The 23,558-nt window shown below is 37.6% G+C and overlaps 2 protein-coding genes across 3 annotated transcripts in view; one reads left to right on the top strand and one right to left on the bottom strand.

Annotated features, from left to right (window-relative positions):
- ift140 (intraflagellar transport 140 homolog (Chlamydomonas)) overlaps positions 1-22,424 on the top strand; it is a 31,555-nt gene extending 9,131 nt beyond the window's left edge. For both annotated transcript variants that reach the window (XM_051881931.1, XM_051881930.1), the window contains exons 19-29: positions 16,057-16,234; positions 16,633-16,823; positions 17,802-17,897; positions 17,996-18,128; positions 18,221-18,493; positions 18,600-18,782; positions 18,918-19,124; positions 20,903-21,115; positions 21,206-21,372; positions 21,458-21,599; positions 21,817-22,424. In XM_051881931.1, the coding sequence (XP_051737891.1) occupies positions 16,057-16,234; positions 16,633-16,823; positions 17,802-17,897; positions 17,996-18,128; positions 18,221-18,493; positions 18,600-18,782; positions 18,918-19,124; positions 20,903-21,115; positions 21,206-21,372; positions 21,458-21,599; positions 21,817-22,002 (1,969 nt within the window). In that variant the 3' untranslated portion in view covers positions 22,003-22,424. The remainder of the gene's footprint in view (positions 1-16,056; positions 16,235-16,632; positions 16,824-17,801; positions 17,898-17,995; positions 18,129-18,220; positions 18,494-18,599; positions 18,783-18,917; positions 19,125-20,902; positions 21,116-21,205; positions 21,373-21,457; positions 21,600-21,816) is intronic.
- tmem204 (transmembrane protein 204) lies at positions 1,604-13,948 on the bottom strand. The gene is made up of 3 exons (XM_051881932.1): positions 13,052-13,948; positions 9,732-9,887; positions 1,604-3,467 (listed from the first exon to the last, which is right to left on the bottom strand). Exons 1-3 carry the CDS (start codon positions 13,296-13,298, stop codon positions 3,223-3,225), a joined length of 648 nt encoding a protein of 215 aa, XP_051737892.1. The 5' UTR covers positions 13,299-13,948; the 3' UTR covers positions 1,604-3,222.
- Positions 22,425-23,558: the final 1,134 nt, after the last annotated feature.

Raw genomic sequence — 23,558 nt, 5'->3', positions numbered from 1 at the left:
TGTCAGATTTGTTTATATGACCTTTAGCATTTCACCTTTTGAAGGTTAGTTCAAAAAGGGAAAATTCGGTCATTGGATATACACCTTCATATCATTTCAATTCTGTATGACATTCTTTCTATACAATAAAAGCAAGTGATCAGAGGCTGTGAAGCTCCAAAAAGAATTAAAAGGCACCTTAAAAGTATGATAAAAGTATTTTCCTTATGACTTGTGTGATATATTCCTATAAGTAATACACAAATATGTTCAATATGGCATATCAAGATACATAATATATGCAAGTTATTTCACCACGCTATGTGTAAATGAGGAAGCAAGATTTAAGAATAACGACAGAAATGACATTTCGGCCTGTTTCTCACACAGAGCTATTGTATGACTTCAAAAGACTTGGAATATAGCGCACATGTCATATGCACCACTTTTATTATACTTTTTGGTGCTTTTTTGTCTTATTTGGAGATTGACAACCTCTGAATACAATAAAATACAACAAAAAATTTGACCAAAGCTGCTTTCTAGATAAATGATCAATAAAATAACTAAGAATAAGAAGCAGAAATATTATCAGCACATCTCATACATTCATGTAGTTGATATGTATATATTCTACATATGCAAATATGAATTATATGAATTTATGATGTGTGTATATATACAGTTCCATTGGTGACACGTCAGTATAGGGAACACGTATTCACTATTAACTAGAACTTTTCCCTCAATCAACTTCTAATTTACTGCTTATAGTTAGTAAGGTAGTTTTTGTAGTGTTTCAGTTTAGGTATTGGCAGGATTAAGGGATGTAGAATATGGTCATGCAGAATAAGGCATTAATATGTGCTTTATAAGTACTAATAAACAACCAATATACTAGTTATATGCAAACTAATAATCAACTAGTTAATAGTGAGAATTGGACCTTTACTGTTACATTTAAATTTTGATTTTTTATGTTTTTGAAAGAAGTCTTATCAAAAATACAGTAAAAACATTAATATTGTTAAAATCAGTAGAATTAAAATAACTGTTTTCTATTGTAAAAGCTATATTGTAAAATTTAATTTATTCCTGTGATCAAAGCTGAATTTTCAGCATCATTACTCCGATCTTCAGTGATATTTTTTAATATTATTATTACTATTATTATTATTATGTTGAAAACAGTTGTGATGCGTAATATTTTTGTGGAAACCGTGACACATTTTTTTAAAACTATGTGCATGATTAAGGGATAGTTCACCCGAAAATTAAAAATGTTGTTTCAAATGTGAAGGTGAGTAAATAATGATAGGATTTTTATTTTCGGGTGAACTATCCCTTAATCATGCAAATAGTTTCTGTGCATGTAGTAACATTAATTAGCCTCATGTTATCATCATTCAAGTGTCAGCCTGGAATCAGGGGGTCAGCGCAGAGTGTGTGTGTGTGTGTGTGTGTGTGTGTGTCTCCATTCATTTCCTTTCATTCAGACTGTCCTTGACTCTTCTGTGCTCACTGATCTCACACACACACACACACACACAGTCAAAACCAGAAAAACCCTTTTGTGTGTTGAATGGCTTTGTTTATTACTTCAATAATATTATATCAGTCCCGCTCAGGGTGAAATGTGAAATTTTAATAATATAATTAATAAACCTCTGTATTATACACATATATGGGTACCACAGGCACAGGTTAACAAATATTGTGTCTACTGTATACTGAACTGATATAGTTCCAGTTTATCATAAAATTATGATCAGATTCAGATCATCACCTCCTTAATGGTTACTATGCAGAGTTTCCTCATTGATGTCACATGGAGATGAATGAACAGGCAGAAGTCACTAAAATAATTTTGGTACCAAATGCCCAGACCTGCACAGAATCTGCTCCACCAAATTTCCATCTCGTCCCCTCACATATTAGATTGAATATTTTGAAATAATTTGATAGTAATATCAGATCTGTTTAACACATTTTACCATGATTGGGTGTCATATCTCCTCACAGTAAAGAAAAGATTATATTTTGCTTAAACAAAATGAAGCAATTAAGCAAATTTAAGCAAAATTACCCCCTAAAAAGCTGAAATTCAAATAGTCCTAAAATAGACTTAATTTTCTTTATGCAATATATATATATGTATATATATTTTTATTTTAAAGTAAAAATGTGATCTGGAAATGGACATAAAATAGGTGTGAAATTCATCTATTTAAATCCATTCTGCAGATTTTTCCTCTTAAATTAGCACAGAAAATAAGTGTATAAAAGTGCAGATTCCATGCCGGCCTGTAAATGACTATATTCAATTGACGTGGGAGCAATATTCTATGCCTAGACTCCTTTTGAAATTTGATGCTCCGTCTTTCGTAGAACTATAATAGATACATGTGCATACGAACGTGCTTCTACTTTCTCATAAGTGCACTTATGAATAAAGATGTGTCAAGATCCAGCTTGATCTTTATCTGTCGGTTGTATTCTTCATAATCCATAGTCCTGCTTCTGTTTAAAAGGAATTTCGAAAGTCTTCCATTCAGTCCGAAGCCAGTCACTTTTTGCAGTCACATGATCACTGCCCTCGTCCTTAAAGGGACAGTTCAAACAAAAATGAAAATTTGCTGTTAATTTACTCACCCTCAGGCCATCCAAGATGTAGGTGTCTTTTTTTTATTCAGTAGAACAATAAAGATTTTAGCGGAAAATGTGGTCCTTGGTGATTTATATAATGCAAGTCAACGGCTACTGTCACTTTGGAAGTAAACAAAAACATACAGGCAAAACAATACGTCATAATGCGTGAACGCACTCAGGACCATTTACTGAGGCTTTGGATTACAGATAATAATGTTCAGTTTCTTGCACAGACCGATTTCACTTCATAAGACCTCAATGTTTTGTCAGGAGCTGCTGGTATTAATTTTGTTTTGCCTGTATATGATTTTTTGACTCCCAAAGTGACGGTAGCCATTATACAAATCATCAAAGACCACGGTTTTAAGCTAATAATCATCTTTACTGTTCTACTGAAGAAAAAAGACATCTACATCTTGGATGGCCTGAGGGTGAGTAAATTAACTGCAAATTTTCATTGTTGGGTGAACTATCCCTTTAGGCAGGAGATCAATTTCACATAAAGTTACTGAAATCCTCTCCATGGGCTTTTGTGTCCGTCCCATCTAAGTATCCATCATGTGTTTTGTCTCAGGTGAGATGTGTCTTTGTGTGTCAGCACGGTGACTCTACATAGTCATTGTCTAGGCGTGGCCTGAAGGGTGTGGTCAAAGATCGACTGATGACAATGACAGGCGGTGACAGACAGTCGTCACGGCGATGCAGAATATTCCAGATTAACATGGCAGCCGCTAGCGTGGCGAACAAGCATGCAGCGATGTTTACGTAGCAAGAGTAGGACAGGTGAGTGAAGGGGCCAATCCTGTAGAATGTCACGAGACCGATCACCAGCACAAAACCTGCAGAGACAGAGAGACAGGGCGGTATTAGCCAAAGCATCATTCTTTATGGTACATTTATGGTTGATTCTTCAATTAGGGGAACTTTCTGTCCCCTAGGATGATATTTTATAGAATTCATTTTTTTATAATAAAGGAACTAATTAAAAATGTTGTAATTTTAAGGGATAAATGCATTTAGAAAATAGTGAATTTTCATTTTATGCTGACTTATAACATTATTTGATAGATTTAGCTCTTTTTTAATGTGTAATGCAAAAAAACTTAAATCAATTTTATTTAATATCATTAAAATATCAGTCGATTTGTGGCAGTTATCATCATTAAACTTCAATAGGTTATAAAGAATAAAACAAATCAAATTCTACCTAAATTTGGCTTTTATTGAAATTAAGGATGTTGAATATCATAATTTCCCCATTTAAAATGATCTTTTTTTTACATTGTATTTAAGGAAGCAGTCATATTTTTTATGACCCCATCTCTTTAATGACCTTTTCCTAGGTTTTAAGGGTACTGAAATGTTAAATTTGCCTGAATTTTTCTATTTTTAGTTTGTGCCCCACTCAAACGTTTTTAACATTTAAACTTTTATGCTTTTTTATAAATTGATCTTCTTAAGATTTATTTTCTCAGTGCATGTTACTGGTCTTATTGTGAACAATTCTTTTGTGCATTTTCTATATATAAAATTGCTCGAACTTCATAGTCTTTAATCAAAATGTCATAGCTTGTTTTTCTTGTGATATGCTCACTTGACATTAATTTAGGTATGTAATGCTCAGTTTTCACAATCCAATCTGCTACCAATGGATGAAATCAAGTTTTGCCTTGTACATTTTTTTTGTTGTTGTTGTTCAATAGCTGTTTCATTCGGAAACAATATGGGAGTAAAGTTGGTTGCAGCTTCCATTTCATGCTGACTTTAACCAATTGTTTTTTGAGTTGATTTGGTATTCATCATGTATAAAGATCACGATCAAGTATTTTAAAGCATAACTGAGTTTTCTAAAGAAGTTTGTTTGGTTGTGATGGAAATGAAAAATGACATGAGAGCACAGATTTTTTTAAGCTGTACATTTTTGCTTTTAAAAGCTGTTTAGAAGCTGTTTCTCTGTAGATTTTATTGTAAGTGCATTACTGTAAACACCATTTGTATTTGTTTGTACAAACTGAATTATTTTCTTTGGTATTAGACAGCACGTCACATAGCTGACCATAAAACCTAAACCGGAAACACTCCTTTAATTCGTCACAACCATAATAGTTCATATCTCCTTTCCTTTTGACTAATTTGAGTTGGTTTTGGCTGGTATTGACTAATAGGAGTAGTACGTCTCCAACTTCCTGTAAAAACTCCAAGCACATGTGTTATTAATAACTGTGGCCTAAAAACACAACAGTAGATTCCCAGAAATACAGAACGCAGAGGATGTGAGATGAATTCAGTGCAGGAGAGCAGCGAAATGGAAAAAGTTACAGGATTCAGATCATGTTTCACGCGTATGTTTTATTTAGGCAGAAACAAGAGCGAGCGAGTCATTTGTTCGTTCTGTTTTTATTCTGAATGCAGCTTTTTTTGGCCCGATGTCATCCCTTTTCCTTCCTTTTCTCCTCTATCCTTCCATTCTTCCTTCCTTCCCTCCGTTTCATTCAGTTTCATCTGATGATTCTTACTTACACGCTCGTACAATTGAACTGGAACATGATGTACAATAACAGGCTCGATTAAATTTATTCAGGAACAGATGTTTTTCTCTCTTTGCTTTACACATTGCTCTCTCTCTCCATCACTTTCTTTCTCATGGACTGTTTATTCTTGATCGATTTTTTTCAGACAGACAGCAGAAATTTGTTTTTATTTTTGGTATATCAAAAAAAACTTTCAGATCTGTTTAGTTGTTTGTAGTCTAAAAAAACACACATGAAAAACATGACGTTTACAGACCTGATCCACATCACATCCATATATCCACCCTAGTCCAATTTTAGAAATATGTTTCGGTCAGATAATATTTCAAGTAGTTTTTTGTCATTTTGGCACATGACCATAACATCACACATAGAGTGCAGTCATATAAACAACTGTCTGAATTCACTCATTGACACTCATGTGGCATTCAGTGTGTATTTAAAGTTGAATTGGTGAACAGGTGCAGTGTGTAATTGGAGACTCTGACATTTATGTTATCTAATTCACTTAATTAGTTCAACACTGTGTTGAGATGTCATGATGGATGGACTAGAGCAGAGGTGAAATATCTCTTTCATAACTATAATGTAGATATACCAATCAGTGTCTGAACAAATGGATTTAATTCTGTCCTGTAGATTACACTACATATAAATCTGATTTTTAGATGGATGCGAGGCTTTTTAGGAATCTGTGATCTCCGACCCATTTCGTTTGCTGGCTTCCATGGCTTCAATCCCCTTTGTTTCCCGCCAACTGGCTACCCAGGGTGTTGAAATACTATTGGTTAAATTGGCAGTGGGCGGGATAACACAGACCAAAACAAAAACAGAAATTCTGACATGGAACGCATATTTCAGAGTAGAGTTTTTCGGAGAAACAAGTATGTGAACTTAGCATATTTCCTAAATAACTACAGACATATTATAGTATTTTTATGCTTTACTACAATAAAAAAATTACATAGAGTTTCTTTAAAGCTGCGACAGTTGAGTGCATGATGTGTCCAACATTCCACACTTTGTTTTTCCGATCAATTAAGTGCATTTTCCATGTATTTAAAGTGTACTTTTCCTATTTGGAATTTTCAGTGCAAACACATTTACACTATTTATACCACAAAATAGCATAGAGTAGTGCATAAGTACATGAATTGGGATGCATCTATTGCCATCATGGATGGTTGCTTGGGTATTCTGGGTGGTTGCTGATTGTACTGATGACATTTAGGCCCTGTTTCCATCTGGTATTAAGATGTGTACTGGTCGATCGGATCACAAGTGGATGGCGCTAAATACAGGTGTAAACGGGATGCAAAACATCCACTTGTGATCCGATCGACCAAAACTGTTGATAAAATGTTAATACCAGGTGGAAACAGGGCGTTAGTCAGTCATTAGCTGCATTCGAAATCGCGTGCTGTTGAGTAGGTACTACATTTGAATTTAGATTTACTTCACGACTTTTGAAAAAGTATGTTCTATATAGTACGAATGCGTGTAGTATAAAAGTACTACATCCGTCATGTTGTTACTGTCACATGACCTACCAGCGTCAGTTACGTCCCCTCAACTCCATTCACAAATCCTCTCCCGTGGCCTCATGGGATAGTAAAGTGTCTATCGTATGCGCACTTCAGAAGTCATCTGGGTACTTTTCGACTAATGTTTTTCAAATATAATGAATTCGGACATACTACTCGGTTCGCGTACTGTTTTTCACGTACTATATAGTAGAGAAGTATTCGATTTCGGACTTCCTGACAGCCATCGGGGGTGAAAACAAGTAAATGTTCATTACCTTAACAGTAGGCTGTAGGAATTCAACTGATGTTCAGTCACATGTCTGTGTATATTGCCCCCTTACAACAGCTTTGAAAGTTTCTTAATCGGATTTCAGAGCCAAAACTATCCATTTTTATTTTTAAGCTTTCACTCTCATTAACACAATGATAAGGACACAAGAAACTAGCCTTGAACAATCATCATTGTGCCCATGAGCAACTGTCTGGGGAAAGTCCCTGTTCAGTAGCACCGTTGTGTGAATGTCTAGTCAGTACACTTAAACTATGCAAATTGCCTTTGCATGTGCCGCATGTTATAGAAGCAAAGTCTGGTATACGTATGTTTGTTTATAAAGGCTTGATGGTGATTGGGTTTCCCTGTTTACTTCAGGGAAGCAGTTTGTGCTTGTTTATAATTTATATGGCAGTATGAGGACGTAATTGTTTTCATTTTGGTCAGACATAGTCTGTCCCTTGAGATTGTGTAAACAGACGCAGAATTGCAGGGACAGTTAATCAGGACACTTGTTTCCTCCACCCAAAACCCACACACACTAACACACATTTTGGGAGATTCTAGACCTGTCCTGATGAAACATGCTCCTCCGTGGCGTCACATACGTCCACTTTTCTTTCTTCTGTATCGGTGTGTGCTTCTTAAAATATCATCAATTCCCGTTCAAGTCCATGTCTAATAACTCTGACACTCGGCCGCCCCACTTCTTACTGTCACACACCCCCTCCCCGTCTTTCCTTTGCGGCTCTGGGTTTGCATAACAGGTAGTTACAGACACTTCCTCGTCCTGAGCAGGGATATCCTGGCGCCTGACTGTCGCTCTCTGGAGCTGTGCGGCAGCCGCTGGTGCTCTGGACCCCGTTTAGCTAAATATAACTATTGTCACACTTAAAACAATGCACACATACACGGTATTGCGCACTATTAGCTGTACTGATATACTAAACTAGTAGCAGACCACCATCGTAGCACAACATCACGAAAGCCAGACCATGGAGTCACAGGCATCTTTGATGAAACTTGAAAAGGACCTTTTCTAAAACACAGGAAATGTACAGGGTAGCTATAAAAAATGACCTGAGGTTAAGAAAACAGCGGGTGTGATCAAAGAATTCCTATTAACTACATTTTTACATTTATGAATAAAACATGAGTAGTGCCTGTGCGAAAGTTGGTGCCATAATGCTGGGGTGTTTTGAGTTGTTATTGCTAGGGTATTCTAGGTAGGTGGTTGGGGTTAGGGTTAGGGTTAGGTAACCACCTAGGGTGCTCTGGGTTGTTGCTAGGGTGTTATGGGCAGTTGCTATGTGGTTGGTAGGGTGTTTTACGTGGGTGTAGCCAGGGTGTTTTTGGGCAGTTGCTACTTGCTAGGGTGTTCAGGGTGGTTACTGTGGAGTTGCTGGGGTGTTGCTAGACTGTTCTGGGTGTTTTGTAATGTTCTATTTTTTATTTATAAAATACGCCATGTTGGGTGATTTAGGTGGTTACTAGGGCATTGTCAAGTGGATGCTAGGGTTTTCTGGGTGGTTACTTGGGTGTTGCTAGGGGTTGCTCAGTCACTCCTACTAGCCACTTTGGCGGATTGAATTTTATATATAATATATACATTTTTCAATTGTAGTCTTTTTAAAAAGGCATTTTTTTACATATACTGAAATATCGGAAGCGCTTCCAATACTCATTTACCGCAGAATAGATACACGATACCAGCTGTGCTTTCTCTCTCTCTCATCTCTCTGACACCGAGTTGACACACAAACCCACCTCCCCTCACTCACTTGTTTCATTTGCTCTGGATGAATATTGTTGGTGTTACAGAGGTTGAATTTCGCCATGGGATTGCGCGTATTGCGCATAATTTTACTAATTTCTGCAGATTTTGTGCTCATGTCCAAAGTTTGCGCACATAAAGCTGCCTCTCAGTACTAAATAGAGTTTTTTTTCGCTGTTTTTTTGTGCTTAAACAGTCAAATACACACAAAATAATGTCAAAATGCTGGTCTTAGCGAGTATTCACATAAACACAGTCAGTTATGTTTTAAGTGAACGTAAACAGTTGAGAAAGAAAACGCATGTGTAACAGTATAATGGATCCGTGCGTCAGGTCTTAAAGTGACAGCAGCCTAATATACCTGCTGCCAAATTATGAGATAATATTAAAAATATCTATATGCCAGTTTTTTTGGTATTGATGTCAAAGTTGTGGCCAGTGAAAATGCTGAGTTTCTAGTAACTTTGGAAACCCACTAGCCACAGGGTCTGGAGAGCAAAAAAGTTAATGTCTGGCAGTCAGCATTTAAACATCCATGTAGGTGAAAGGATGCACAAACCATTCAAAGTGCACACGCAATAAAACGAGATAACATCACAGCCAGCACACTTTCATGGGACATCAGCAGCTAGTTTTGAAGACACAGGCCTGCGTACGTCCCCAATGGGAGTTCATTTAATTTGTCAGCGGGCCTCTGGCCAGGACTCTGTTGTTTCCTGTTGAATTGTGTGTAGTCTTGTTGTGTGTAGTGTAGGCTGCTGTGCTTTGTTGATGTTTGTTCTGTTATAGATCCTCAAAGCTCCATCTTTCCTTTCCCAAAATGCAGAACAACAAACATAGGACAATAGAGACCATATCTCTAAGGACAGACGGGTTAGATATTGAAGAATTAATGTGTTATTTGAGGGTGGGTGTGTTTTATTTCTGTCAGGCATATTGAAGCTCCTCAAAGGGGCTGTTAGTGTTTGTTACTGACTGTACAAACAGGCTTGAACACTCACTGGCTAACTGGAACAGGGCAGCGATGGCCTCCTCCCACCACTGAGAATCCTGGGTAATGTGGCTTATCTCCAATAACCCAAACAGGAAGATTAGCTGACCCACGGTCAGAGCCACAGTAGCCATCAGGTTACATGCCCGCATCATGTCAAACTGAACTGTAAACAGGAAAAAATAAATATTAATGCTCAAATGCTTTTTAAGTGATTCAAGCCAACATATACATGCACTGAAAAAACTTTCACTCAGAAATTGCTAGTCGACAAGAAATAATTACAAAGAACCGACAATAACGCATTGAATTAAACATGAAAATTTTGAATTGTAAAGACTAAAATAGTATTTTCTTGTAAAATGTACTCCAATATTCAGTTTTATTTACAACTTTGAAAAAAATCATGTTTTACAGTGGGAATGAGCGGATGAGTGTGTGTGTGTGTGTGTGGATAGAACATCTGAATCATTGTAAGGAAGATCCAGCTGCAGATGTGCATAAGACACAACTTTGCCAATGTGGGTGTCACTTCCTGAAAGCCACAATCCTTCACTGTGTCCATCCGTTTCCTATTTCTAAATCAGGATAGATGGACAGACGTGCCAGGCTGCATGCTACAGGCCGGCAAATCTCTGCTTGGTTGTTCTTCCAGTGATAGTTGCCATGGTTTAATACTAGCCAGACATCTAAAAAAAGAGCTTTAGACATCTACTTCATTTGAGGAGGAGTCTAGAGCTCAGATTTAAAGAAAGCTGTATTTTAAATAAGTTTTACAGAAAGTTTTAAGACATCCATTTCATATGTAAGCAGTTAATACACTCACAATCATATACACAAATTGTTTGTAAAAAAAAAACAAAACAAAAAACTGAACACTTTTTGGCAAAATGTTTTGTTGATTTTCATCCTCTACAGTGATCATAGGCTAAGACAGATTCCTGCTCATTTTATTTCATTTATTTAATTATTTATTTTATTGTGGCTGTTGCAAAAGTTTATATATATATATATATATATATATATATATACTGCCCGGCCAAAAAAAAGTCACTGTTTGGATTTAAATAGGCAAATACTTAAGAGTCTATAACTGGACCATTATTGCTGTGATTGTTTTTTTCTAGAATGTTATGTTTGGCAGCAGTTCTTCTAGTTGATGGAGTGTGTAGCTTTTTATTTCTTAAACAACTATGCAGGAAGACACATCATGGCCGTATTCCAGGATGAAAAAAACAAGATTCATCAGGCCCAAATGAAAGAATGGTTGCATAAAGAAAAAGAAATGTATTTTTCACTCATGAATTGGCACCTCTGAGTCCAGACCTTAAAGGGTTAGTTCACCCAAAAATGAAAATAATGTTTATTACTCACCCTCATGTCGTTCTACACCCCTGTAAGACCTTCATTCATCTTCAGAACACAAATTAAGATATTTTTTTGATGAAATCCAATGGCTCAGTGAGGCCTCTATTGCCAGCAAAGTCACTGAACCTCTCAAGATCCAGAAAAGGAACTAAAGACATATTTAAAACAGTTCATGTGAGTACAGTGGTTCAACTTTAATATTATAAAGTGACAAGAATACTTTTTGTGCACCAAAAACAAAAAACAAAATAACGACTTTTAAACAATAATAAATGCTCCGAACCACTGATTCGAAACAAAAGATTCGTGAAGCTTTGAAGCAGTGTTTTGAAATCGGCCATCACTAGATATTGTTGAAAAGTTTTTTTTTTTTTTTTTTTGCCACACAAAAAGTATTCTTGTTGCTTTGTAATATTAAAGTTGAACCTCTGTACTCACATGAACTGTTTTAAATATGTCTTTAGTAACTTTCTGGATCTTTTGAGGTTCAGTGACTTTGCTGGCAATAGAGGCCTCACTGAGCGATCGGATTTTATCAAAAATATCTTAATTTGTGTTCTGAAGATGAACGAAGGTTATGGGTGTAAAACGACATGAGGGTGAGTAAAAAATGAGAGAACTTTCATTTTTGGGTGAACTAACCCTTTAAATTCATTGAAAGATGTGCTGGAGGAGACTTGGACTCTTGCATTATCAATACAAGAGTCCACACACTGTCACACTGTCAATAATTACTTACTGAAAGTTATTTTAAAGGCCCTTTAAAGGTTATTTTAAAGTGCCTTGGAATGTGCAGCATTATTCAATGTGTTGATGTAATTTCCACTGAAACAGGAAGACAGGCTGGGACATATCGAACACCTCCTCTCCTTTTTTAAAATAGCCAGTAGCGTTTCGTTTATATCACAGCTCGGCCAGAGCCGTTGAACTCGGTAAAGCCTCAGTTTCCTTCTAATCTTCCTTTCTCCTCCTAATCTCCTCCATATCACTTTAAAATATCATTCTGTGTAGAATTCAAATGTGTCCGATAAGTTTTGTGGTCTGCAGCGACTCGCACATATGATCCACGCTGTACTATCGTGTCTCTGGACCGGAGCAGACTGTGTGTGCTGCAGCGGTTCGCGTGACACTAATGTGAAACCAAACTTCATTCGCCTCAATGGAAAGCATATTTACACTGTCTTAATCGTTCCCTATCCCCTATATAGTGCACTATGTGCCATTCACCATGTAGAAAATAGTAAATGTGTGAACAAGTGACCGATTTTAGCCCCAGCTTCAGCGGGACGCTTTAGATTCAAGAGAGTATTTGAAATGGACAGAAGCGTGATGTCATCAAAATCGTTGATCCATATTGATAGAAGTGAAAGATTGTAAGTTTTGAACGCTTATATCTTCTAAATACGAATTTTGTCATTGTTTTGGAACACACCACCTTACAGATAAGAGTAAGGCTAACATATACTAAAAGCCAAAAAACTCCAATTTTGATTTCATGGCGACTTTTACTATAAAACATTATATTAGCAAATCCTAAGTTGATGTTCACTGAAATATGAAATATATTTAAGAAACATATACATTAATGACATTTTGTGTATATTTTAATGTATTCACAAATTATTTACTAAACATTATGTACTTGATAGTCACATTTTAAGTGTTCTTTTTTCAGTTTTTTCAAGACATTAATATTGTATCATGCTTGGCACTGAAATTATATATAAATAAAATATATTGATTGATGTTTAGTAACATTTCTAATTGAATGTACGTGATCCATTAAAAATTATAATGTTAATATAATATTTTTAAATAAAAGTGTCATCTTTTTCTGTTATGTTTAGTAACATAAAGTGCATTAAAATGTGCATAAATCTGTTCGTTTGCTGCAGAGGTCGTATTGAAGTTTATTCCCTTACACACAGTTCCATACGCTCTAGCTGTGACATGGAGACTCACGTTTGACAGTGCTGCGTGACTCCTGGTACCCCGCGAGCTCCGATCCCCAGCTGAGTCTCTGGCAGGGTGTGGGCTCGTGAGTGTGCGTGTCCTCGTGCGCACATGCTCTCCAGAGCCCGACACTTCGCCTCCGTCCGTCCTCCAGCGCCTGTAGCACCCAGTTGGAGCTGAATGTCGCCACGTTATTGAGCACCAGAGAAAGCAGGGCCACCGCCGCCGCCACCACCACCAGCCTGCGCACGGCCATACGCCTCTCAAATACCTGAAACGTCCACGGGTACACGTGCACGCTAAACGCTGAGCGGCATGAACGCTGTAAGAGGTTAGCTAGAGGACATCGCCACTCATTCTTGTGTCTTGAGGGTCGTTGGGGCGACGGGAGTCTCTAGCCCTCTTCCTCAGAGTCAGGGGCCGCTGCTGCTCGTAGGGCTGGACGCTGGACCTCCAAGGCCATCACATAAACCAGCACGCTTTCTTTAAATCGCTCCTAAAGCGTCGTCCTTTCTCTGTCTGCGGCTCTGAGGTCTCGCCGCCTGTCTGTTCCTCCCCCTTTCTCCTGCAGATGTGCACTAGGAAGTTTTTTCTCCTCGTCTCCCTGCTGGGAACGCTGAGGAATGTCTGCGTGATGCGGTCTCTGTGCTTTTTTGTTCTTTCCCACACTCTTTCTCACTCGTTTATCTCAGATTACTCGCCCTAACCAGTTTCCCATGTTCACGTGCGGGCGTGTGTGTTTTATCCCTGAAAAGCTCAGAAGAACTGGGAGGGTAGGGAGTACTTGGGAATACATCTCTCTCTCTCTCTCTCTTTCTCTCGGTGACAAACACGTTACTCCAGCTACAGGATGTGTTTCCTGGAAGGAAAACAGACAGAACAGAATGCAACACCATCCTCTTTCTCTCTTTGACTCAGTGAGCTGGTTATTAATGGAGCAGGAGATGAAATATCATGTGTTTAGTGAAATTTACCTGTTGCACTAAGTATTAAAGTTCAGTTTGTGCATTGTCCTACAGCGTTTGAGCTCTAGACATGAATGATTCCTCAAATTGTGTGTTGTTGTTGTTTTAGTGATCAAATGAACCATTTTCACCTTCTAGACCATAAAACAAGTGAAAAAGTACTACAGGAAAAGCCACACACCCAGAACAATGTAAAAATGTACTTCATTTCCACATTTCTATTCAATAAAAAGGAGAATCATAAATCATTCTGGTTGGACTTGCTTCTCTTTCTACTTTTCTGTTGTTTCTTGCTCAGTTCTGGGCCCCCAAAGATTCAGGGAATTTCCTGTTGCTTAGCTCTAATAAACAGCCCACATCTGTATCTACTAAAGCCGAACAGAGCGAAAAAGACGAGAGAATGGGGGGATTTTGGACAAATAAAGACCAGATGGGACTGGATGAAAAAAAGAGGGAGGGCACGAAGGGCCAAACGAGTGGGAGAGAGGGAATGTGGGAGAGAGAGTGTTGGGTGTTGATGGGGTCATTCCATGCATAGCTGGAACGGTTCGCTCATGAGGTGGAACGAAAGGAGAAACGGCAGAAACACTCAAAGTGCAGCTGCCGAGTGCTGAGAGAAATAAGACTGTGCGAATATCCTCTTTAACACATCCTCACACCCTTTTAAGACAGATTTGATGCTTTATGTTGTGTTCCAGTGTATGTATCCACACTTTAAAACAGTGCAGATCTTAAAAGTGACAAGGAAAATGTCATCTGAATATTTTCCAATAAAAGCAGATTTTATCACATGTTCATTTATTTATGATCTACACCAAAGACTTTAGATATACAAAGACTATGAATATATACATATAACTATGAATGGGAGAAAGTGCAACGTGCAGTATGGCATTCTTACATTCTTCGTGCAAGTTTTCAAAGCCAGGGGGCTTCAGTAATGTTGTGTATGTTATAATGTTGTAATCTTTGGCATCTGAAGAGAGCTGAGGTTTTTGTGTTTTTGATTAAAGGATTAGTTCACTTCAGAATTCAAATTTCCTGATAATTTGCTCACCCCCATGTCATCCAAGATGTTCATGACTTTCTTTTTTCAGTTGAAAAGAAATTATGGTTTTTGAGGAAATCATTCCAGGATTTTTCTCCATATAGTGGACTTTAACAGGAACCAACAGGTTGAAGGTCCAAATGTCAGTTTCAATGAGGCTTCAAAGGGCTCTACATGATCCCAGACGAGGAATAGGGTCTTATCTAGCGAAACGATCTGTCATTTTCAAAAAAAAAAAAAAAATACTTTTTAACCACAAATGCTCCTCTTGCACTGCTCTGCGATGCGCCACGCATTACATAATCACGATGGAAAGGTCACGCGTGACGTAGGCAGAAGTACCGCAGTAGGGTGAAAAACTCGTCCGACGTCGTTGTTTTACCTTTTTCTTGTAAAGGCCTTTTGACTTACTGTAGTCTTTATAAGTTTGCTTTGTCACGCGTGACCTTTCTAATGTGATTACGTAATGCGTGGCGCATCGCAGAGCAGTGAAAGAAGAGCATTTGTGGTTACAAAGTATATAATTTTTATTTTTTTTTTAGAAAATTACCAATCGTTTCGCTAGATAAGACCCTTATTCCTCGTCTGGGATTGTGTAGAGCTCTTTGAAGCTGCACTGAAACTGATATTTGGACCTTCGACCTGTTGGTAGCCGTTGTAGTCCACTATATGGAGAAAAATCCTGGAATGTTTTCCTCAAAAACCTTAATTTCTTTTCGACTGAAGAAAGAAAGACATGAACATCTTGGATTACATGGGGGTGAGTAAATTATCAGGAAATTTTAATTCTGAAGTGAACTAATCCTTTAATTCCTGTAGCTCAAACAGTAGAGAATGTCAATAGCAATGACAAGGTCATGGATTCGATTCCCAGGGAATGCATGAACTTATTAAATGTATACCTTCAATGCAGTGTCGCTTTGGATAAAAGCATCTGCCAAACGCATACATGTTAATGTAAAACGTGTGCATGTTGCGTGTGTATATGATTGCATCTATAGTGAGGCGGTGTGGGAGAACATGGCGCGGATGTGTGTGAAGAGTCGTCGTCTGGACGTGGCGCGCGTGTGTCTGGGGAACATGGGTAACGCACGGGCTGCTCGTGCTCTCAGGGATGCTGAAAAAGAGCCGGAGTTGGAGGCGCAGGTGGCCGTACTGGCTACACAGCTGGGCATGCTGGTAAGACACACGCAAATTGACATAGCTTGACAAAAATGACCTCTTTTGCTAACCTAATATTCCAGTTTTCATTGTGCACATTCATCAGTATGCATTATTATTATTAAAGAAAGGAAAGTTTGTTAACATAATCTTGTATCTAATATCTAATAACTTTCTCCACCTCTGAAACAACTTTTGTGTAGTGTATGTTTCACTCTGAGTTATGTCACATTATGGAAGCTGAATACATTGCAAATGGCGTTTCATGTTGTTTAAATCACACAAGCACAAACACAACGTTATCTAAATAAACCTAGTGCACTTGGAGCCTCTCTGTCTCATTCAGTACAATAACAAGAACTAAACATTTGGATTTAAACATTTGGGTTTATCGCAGAATCTCTGTTTTTTCACAGGAGGATGCAGAGCGTTTGTATAAGTCATGCGGGAGGTTTGATCTATTGAATAAGTTTTATCAGGCGGCAGGTCAGTGGCAGCAGGCGGTAGAGACGGCAGAAACGAATGACCGCATTCACCTCCGAACCACATACTACAGCTATGCCAAACACCTGGAGGCCATGGGAGACAAGAACCTGGCACTGGTGTAGTGAGTGTCACATTCACACACAATCACTGCTGAGATGCACGCTGAGGTCACAAAGGTCACACAAAGTGATTTGATTTCTCCCCTGATTTTTGTAACATCTTTATAAATCAGAAAGCCATGGGACACCATAAACTTCCATTCAAAAAATATTTTTTAATGTTTTTGAAAGAAGCCTCTTATGTATGGAAGCTTGTTTCTGCCACAAAATAAAAAATAATTCTTTTTTTCTCGCAATTGCAATATCTCAAAATTCTGACGTTTATTCTCGCAATTGCAAGTTTATATCTCACAATACTGTCTCTTTTTCTCAGAATTGCAAGATATTAACACAATTGTGAGATATAAAGTCAGAATTGTGTGATATAAAGTCAGAATTGTGAGTTTTAAAGTCAGAATTGCGTGATATAAAGTCAGAATTGTGTGATATAAAGTCAGAATTGCGTGAAATAAAGTCAGAATTGTGTGATATAAAGTCAGAATTGTGAGTTATAAGTCAGAATTATGATATAAACTCACAATTGCGAGTTATAAAGTGAGAATTGCGTGATATAAACACAATTGCTTGTTATAGTCAGAATTGTGAGATATAAACTGACGCAATTCTGAGAAAAAAAAGTCAGAATTGTGAGTTTATATCTCGCAATTCTGACTTTATAAGATGCAATTGTGAGATAAAAAGTCGCAATTACCTTTTTTATTTTTTTTATTTAGTGGCGGAAACAAGCTTCCATACTTATGCTCACCAGAAATACAGTAAAAACAGAAATGAAATATTTTACTATTTAAAATAACTGTTTTTTAATATATTGTAAAATGTCATTTATTCCTGTGATCAAAGCTGAATTTTTAGCATCATTACTCCAGTCTTCAGTGTCACGTGATCCTTCAGAAATCATTCTAATATGCTGATTTGCTGCTCAGATAGATTAAAAAAAGTAAAAATCTGTTTGTGGTACTTTTATCTTTCTCATTGAACAGTTTTGAGAAGTCAGACACACATCGGTTTGAAGTTCCGAGAATGCTGATGGAGGACAATGTTTCATTGGAGATCTACATCAATAAAATGAAAGACAAGTGAGTTAGTACGCAGAGATGATTCATGATTATGGCCCCTGCGGTCTGACATGGCTTTGATATTCCCACTGTCCGTTGTCTGGTGTGTGATTGGACAGGGATCTGTATAAGTGGTGGGGTCATTATCTGGAGAGCCAATCAGACATGGAGGCTGCACTGCATTACTACGCCTTCGCTCAGGACTACCTGTCTCAAGTGCGTGTGCACTGTTATCTAGGAAACATTCAGAAGGTATGTTTAATGAGTTTGATTTAAATTTCCATTTGTGTATAAATAAAATCCAGATGTATTGAATACTTAATATTGATCTGTATATTCCTTAGGCGAGTGAGATAGCCAATGAGACGGGGAACAGAGCAGCGTCTTATCATGTTGCACGGCAGTACGAGGGACAGGATGAAATCAGCCAGTCGGTGCACTTCTACACACGAGCACAAGCCTATAACAACGCCATCCGACTGTGTAAAGAGAATAACTTGGACGAGCAGCTCATGAATTTGGCGCTGCTTAGCAATCCAGAAGACATGATGGACACGGCCATGTATTATGAAGAGAAAGGAACGCACATGGACCGAGCTGTTATGCTTTATCATAAGGTACTTCCAAACATTCTCACTTTAGATTCAGATACGTGTTGCGTCAAACTTTACCACTAGGTGGTGCTGATTGCTTATACAACACGTGTCCATTCCACCTTTCCAGGCAGGTCATGTCTCTAAGGCTTTAGAACTGGCTTTTGCCACAGAGCAATTTGGAGCTCTGCAGCTGATCGCTGAGGACCTGAATGAGACCAGCGACCCCGCCTTACTAGCACGCTGCTCAGATTTCTTCATAAAACATGCTCAGTACCAGAAAGCTGTGGAATTGCTGGTGGCTGCCAAAAAGGTAAACAAACACCACACAATGTCATGCATCCAATAAGTTAATATTCATAACATTTATGAATGCAAACAGAAACCTTTTTAATTGTAGGAATCACAGCAGAGTGTTTTGTAACTGAATATGAATTTGTGCGTTTAGTACCATGAGGCGCTCCAGTTGTGTTTGGACCAGAGTTTGACCATCACAGAAGATCTGGCTGAAAGTCTGACGGTGCCAAAAGACTCGACCCATCTGTCTGAGGCCGGGCGAAAGGAGCTGCTGGAGAAAATCGCAGACTGCTGCATGCGGCAGGGCAACTACCACCTAGCGACTAAGAAATACACACAAGCTGGAAACAAGACCAAGGTTTGACTTCTGCTCAATTCAGTCATTGCCCATTTTTGCAGAAAGATTTCACGTAATCTTATGACTTGGCTCTCCGGAATACTTGATTCTGAATGGTCAATCACAGCATATTTTTATATAATGATGCTAAATAATAGAATTTACCTTTATCCCATCAATTTCCTACACTGTGTTAGTTTCATGTTTCTCATATCATTTCACATTCTACCTAATCACTTAAATGAAAATAATTTCAGCTCAAATTAACCCTATAAAACCTACTGTATGATATTCGATACATGAATTTCTAAGGCCTCTAAAAGGGTACGTCTACATTAATCCGGAGACATTTGAACACTACTAGTTTTCCACACTAGTTTTCAAGCATTTTCCAAAAGTTGCTCATCCACACTGAAACATCTGAAAATGCTTAAATCACCAAACTGCACATGCGTAAAACATACTAAAAGCTCATGAGATGATGCAGAGAGAGCAGATATAATAAAGTTCTCACGTTATACTTCTGGCACGATCACTATTGCGTCCAGGTCACGCTCAAATTCGGGTTTAAAACGCAACTGTCATCATATTTTGCCACCCAGGACAGCAAATGTGAGTAAATTCTCTGTCATCTTTGCAGGAATGTAATATGAAGATTCTACAAAGGAGCATTTATCTTGAGCAACACTGTTAATGTAAAAAGCAGGCATAACAATGGCGGTATAACTATAGATATCTATGGGTACAATATGTGTCACAAAAACTAAGTCATTGTTTTCAAATACCTCCGTTTTCACTATCCACACTACGACGTGAAAACGTGTTTTCAAATGTATCCAAAAAGCTCAGTTTTCCTTGATAAAATTGTGTGGACAGAAGGCAAAAACTGAGAGAAAAAGATGTTTTCAAGCAAAAACGTGTTGCTGTGGACAAGACCTAAATGATCAAAATGATCAAAACTTTGTTGTAGAAAAAGCAGTTGTATACATCTACTACTTAAGAGGAATGTTTATTATCGCTCAATCATCACCAGCTATTTATTTATTGTTTACATCTATATCCATTTATATCTCATTTTTATTTCATGTCCATTTATGGGTCAAAGATGAAAAAGGGTTTTCAAGCATCAAAACAATAAGTGTAATACAGCTTTGAATTGTTTTTTGTTGTTTTTCAATACATCAGAATGGGTCCTGTTTAATTTGTTTGTTTGTTTTTCCGAGCAAAAATGAAATATCATACATTTTTACCATGAGAAGACACCCACTAAAATGTCATTCAGCGTAACAATCTTGTCAGGAATATTTACAGCAAAAAATCTATTTATGCCATATTAAAGACTAATTACTTTTACCCCAAATGCTAATTACTTGTAATTTTACATTTTTAAACTTTCCATTTGTCAGCAAGAATTTTTTACTCATTTAAAATGCAATAAAATTTAGTATGCTCACTTATTCTTTTATATATTTTAATATGTACAGGTCAGAATAAGTATGTTGTTCCAATTTTACATAAATATAAGTGTTACACTGAATGACAATGGATTATTATTTAACCCACATTTTGACATTTTATTCTCCCAAAACGTATTTGAAACCTTAAAAATAGATGTTTTACTTGCATTTAATGTGCTTTCTATGTATATAAAATCATATTTGTAAATTTCTATTGATGCGGACATCTAAATGTCTTTGACCCTTAAATCTTCTCTCAGCCTGAAATAGGTTTTCACCAGCCTCTTCTAAAATCAAAGATATCAAGCTTTTCTTTTCTGTTCCTGTTCTTGTCTTTGACAGGCGATGCGAGCGCTGTTGAAATCCGGCGATACAGAGAAAATAGTGTTTTTCGCAGGTGTTTCCAGACAGAAGGAAATTTACATAATGGCAGCCAACTACCTGCAGTCTCTAGACTGGAGGAACGACCCGGAGATCATGAAGAATATCATCAGCTTCTACACAAAAGGACGTGCACTCGACCTGCTCGCTGGCTTCTATGAGGCCTGTGCTGAGGTACTGAGAGCGCGTGTCCAGCAGAACTGACAAAGCAATAATCAATATCTCAATTATTCTTGATGACTTATTTGTGGTGTTTGTTCACAGGTGGAAATTGACGATTATCAGAATTACGAGAAGGCGTACGGAGCTCTGACGGAGGCATGCAAGTGTCTGACTAAAGCAAAGGGTCGCACTGGAGACGAGGCTGACAGCAGATTCCTCATACTGACACACAGACTCGGACTTATCAAGAGGTTCATTCAGGCACGAAGGTACTGATGAAATACTAGCATTTTGTTTCTGCGTTCTGTCAACACCTGTGCATGCATTTCTAAATGTATTCATGTGTGTTTCGAGGATGTATGAAGAGGATCCAGTAGAATCGGTGCGTATGTGTGAGTCTCTGCTGGAAGAGACGGATCTGGACCCTGCGGTGCGTGTTGGAGATGTGTATGGGTTCCTGGTGGAACACTACTGCCATAATGGCAACTTCCAGCAGGTATCTAAATATTGAGGTTCATGGCATGTTGTGTTTTAGGAGAATTTCACACGGGGGGCTCTGCTGTGGTCCTAATCCAAGTGCGATTGTTCCCGGCACCCCAGCAACATTTGTTTGGAATTAAATGACGGGCAGTATATTTTCATTTTCGGTGAACTATCTCTTTAACATTCATTTCCAGTTATATAATTTTGTGTTTTTCTGTGTGTATTATTAGGCATGGAGTAAAATAGAGGAATTGAGATCAACACGTCCCAACATAAACGTGAGCTTATATGTGAGTCAGACCAGCCTGGAGGCTCTACAAAACGCTGCTGGAATCCGCCTGGTCTACAAAAATGCAAATACCCATGCTGCTGAGGATGATGAAGAGGTGGAGGAAGATGAGAACATTAATCATTGAGAGAACGTCTTGCTTAAAAGGGTGGTCCTCAAGATATCACATACATTTCTTAATGCATAAAAAAACCACACAACTAGCCTACAGAAGTCTGCCTGTCTGAGTCTTAGTTTGCTGCCCCATTTTTTAAAAACGTGCCATATTTCTATGGGACTGCCAGTAAATGGGACATCTTTGATAGGTGATGTGTGATTTTTGTTAAAGCCACTTTGCAGGTTGCCTTAAGTAGAGTAGCTTGTGTGCGAATGCCCAGAATGCACTTATGTATGTGATGTGTGTGGCCTTTTGAACAAGAATCCAGTCGGACCACTATATTTAAGTTGTTTTGTACAATTTACAAATTATTTAATGACCAGATTTGTTCTGCTACCTTTGTATCATATATCTTGTATACATTTTAATAAATTTTCTACATGTTTACTTAATCATATTGCTTTTTGCGTGAATTACATCTCTCTAAGTCAAGTAGTTTATCAATTTTGTGGAAAATATAGGTGTTGAAGTAGATAGCGAGTAGTTGTCGAAGTTGGTGTGTACACAAATAGACATAAAATATCACAAAATAGTATTTTATATGTCTATGTGTAACGTTACACAGCCTTGCTCCTGATCGTCGCTGATTGGCCCGTCTTCTACAATATGAACTACGAACAGGTAACGGTCGAACAGCTTCTTTAGGACGTCAGGTTCTCTGAGATTGATCTGGTTGTGGTCGTATCCCATTTTTTTCAAATCCCGTCCTCCTGATCAGTTCTTCACATTTCTTCCGAATCGTATATAATTGAAATTATATATGATTTCGGAAGTGTTGACAAGTCCGGCTGTAGCGATTGCAAGTCCGATTCTTTTCAGCGAGTCGGTTCTTTCGAACATTTTCCAAAAGTGATTCAATTATTCATTTACGTTATTTTTTCGAATACGTTTTATTAATAATGGGCTTTATTGTAGTTTCTGTTCAGTTCCACTTAATTTGAACATTTGTTTTCGATTATGAATTACTAGTTTTAATAAATGTGTTAAAATTAAACTGGTATTTAACCATAAAACATAAAGATGTTTAACGTTACCGCTGATGGGGTTCCGTTTACCAAATTTGATTTCAATGAATCTGTTCAGTTAATGGATTCAACGAGTCAATACCAAAAAATAAGTCAGTTTATCCTGTATCAAGATTCAGCTGAACAATAGGCCTGCTGTCAAACTAAACAATTAATCCTTTGGATTTACAACCCTTTTCCATTGTAAAGGACAATTGAGCTTTCACAAGAGTCATTGATTCATCTTACATTTCCCAAACAGAATGAACAATTCAGCAAAACAGTTTCCACAACAAACAGAGCCGATAGTAAATGGAAGTCTGATTTAATGATTCGTGTTGAGCAGATTATATGCCACAATATTTTATTACTCTGTGTTTACTATTTTTAATTCATATTAAATCTCCTTTTTGCATATTTTACATGTTTATGGAATAAGAATTGAAACAAACACGTCAAAGTTTGAATCACTTAGGAACTCTGATGATTCAACTGAATTATCAGAAAGAATCATTTAATGTG

Source organism: Ctenopharyngodon idella, chromosome 23 (genome assembly GCF_019924925.1).
Source record: "Ctenopharyngodon idella isolate HZGC_01 chromosome 23, HZGC01, whole genome shotgun sequence".
Lineage (NCBI taxonomy): Eukaryota > Metazoa > Chordata > Actinopteri > Cypriniformes > Xenocyprididae > Ctenopharyngodon > Ctenopharyngodon idella.
The sequence above is the reverse complement of the archived record's forward strand: the minus strand, read 5'-3'. Positions and strand labels throughout refer to the sequence as shown.

Excerpts from the sequence above, each read along its gene's own strand:
- tmem204 (XM_051881932.1), bottom strand. The coding sequence starts at position 13,298 with ATGGCCGTGCGCAGGCTGGTGGTGGTGGCGGCGGCGGTGGCCCTGCTT. Across the intron at positions 9,888-13,051 it reads GTCACGCAGCACTGTCAAAC|TTCAGTTTGACATGATGCGG; the intron begins GTGAGTCTCCAT and ends TCCTGTTTACAG. Across the intron at positions 3,468-9,731 it reads TGCCCTGTTCCAGTTAGCCA|GTTTTGTGCTGGTGATCGGT; the intron begins GTGAGTGTTCAA and ends CTGTCTCTGCAG.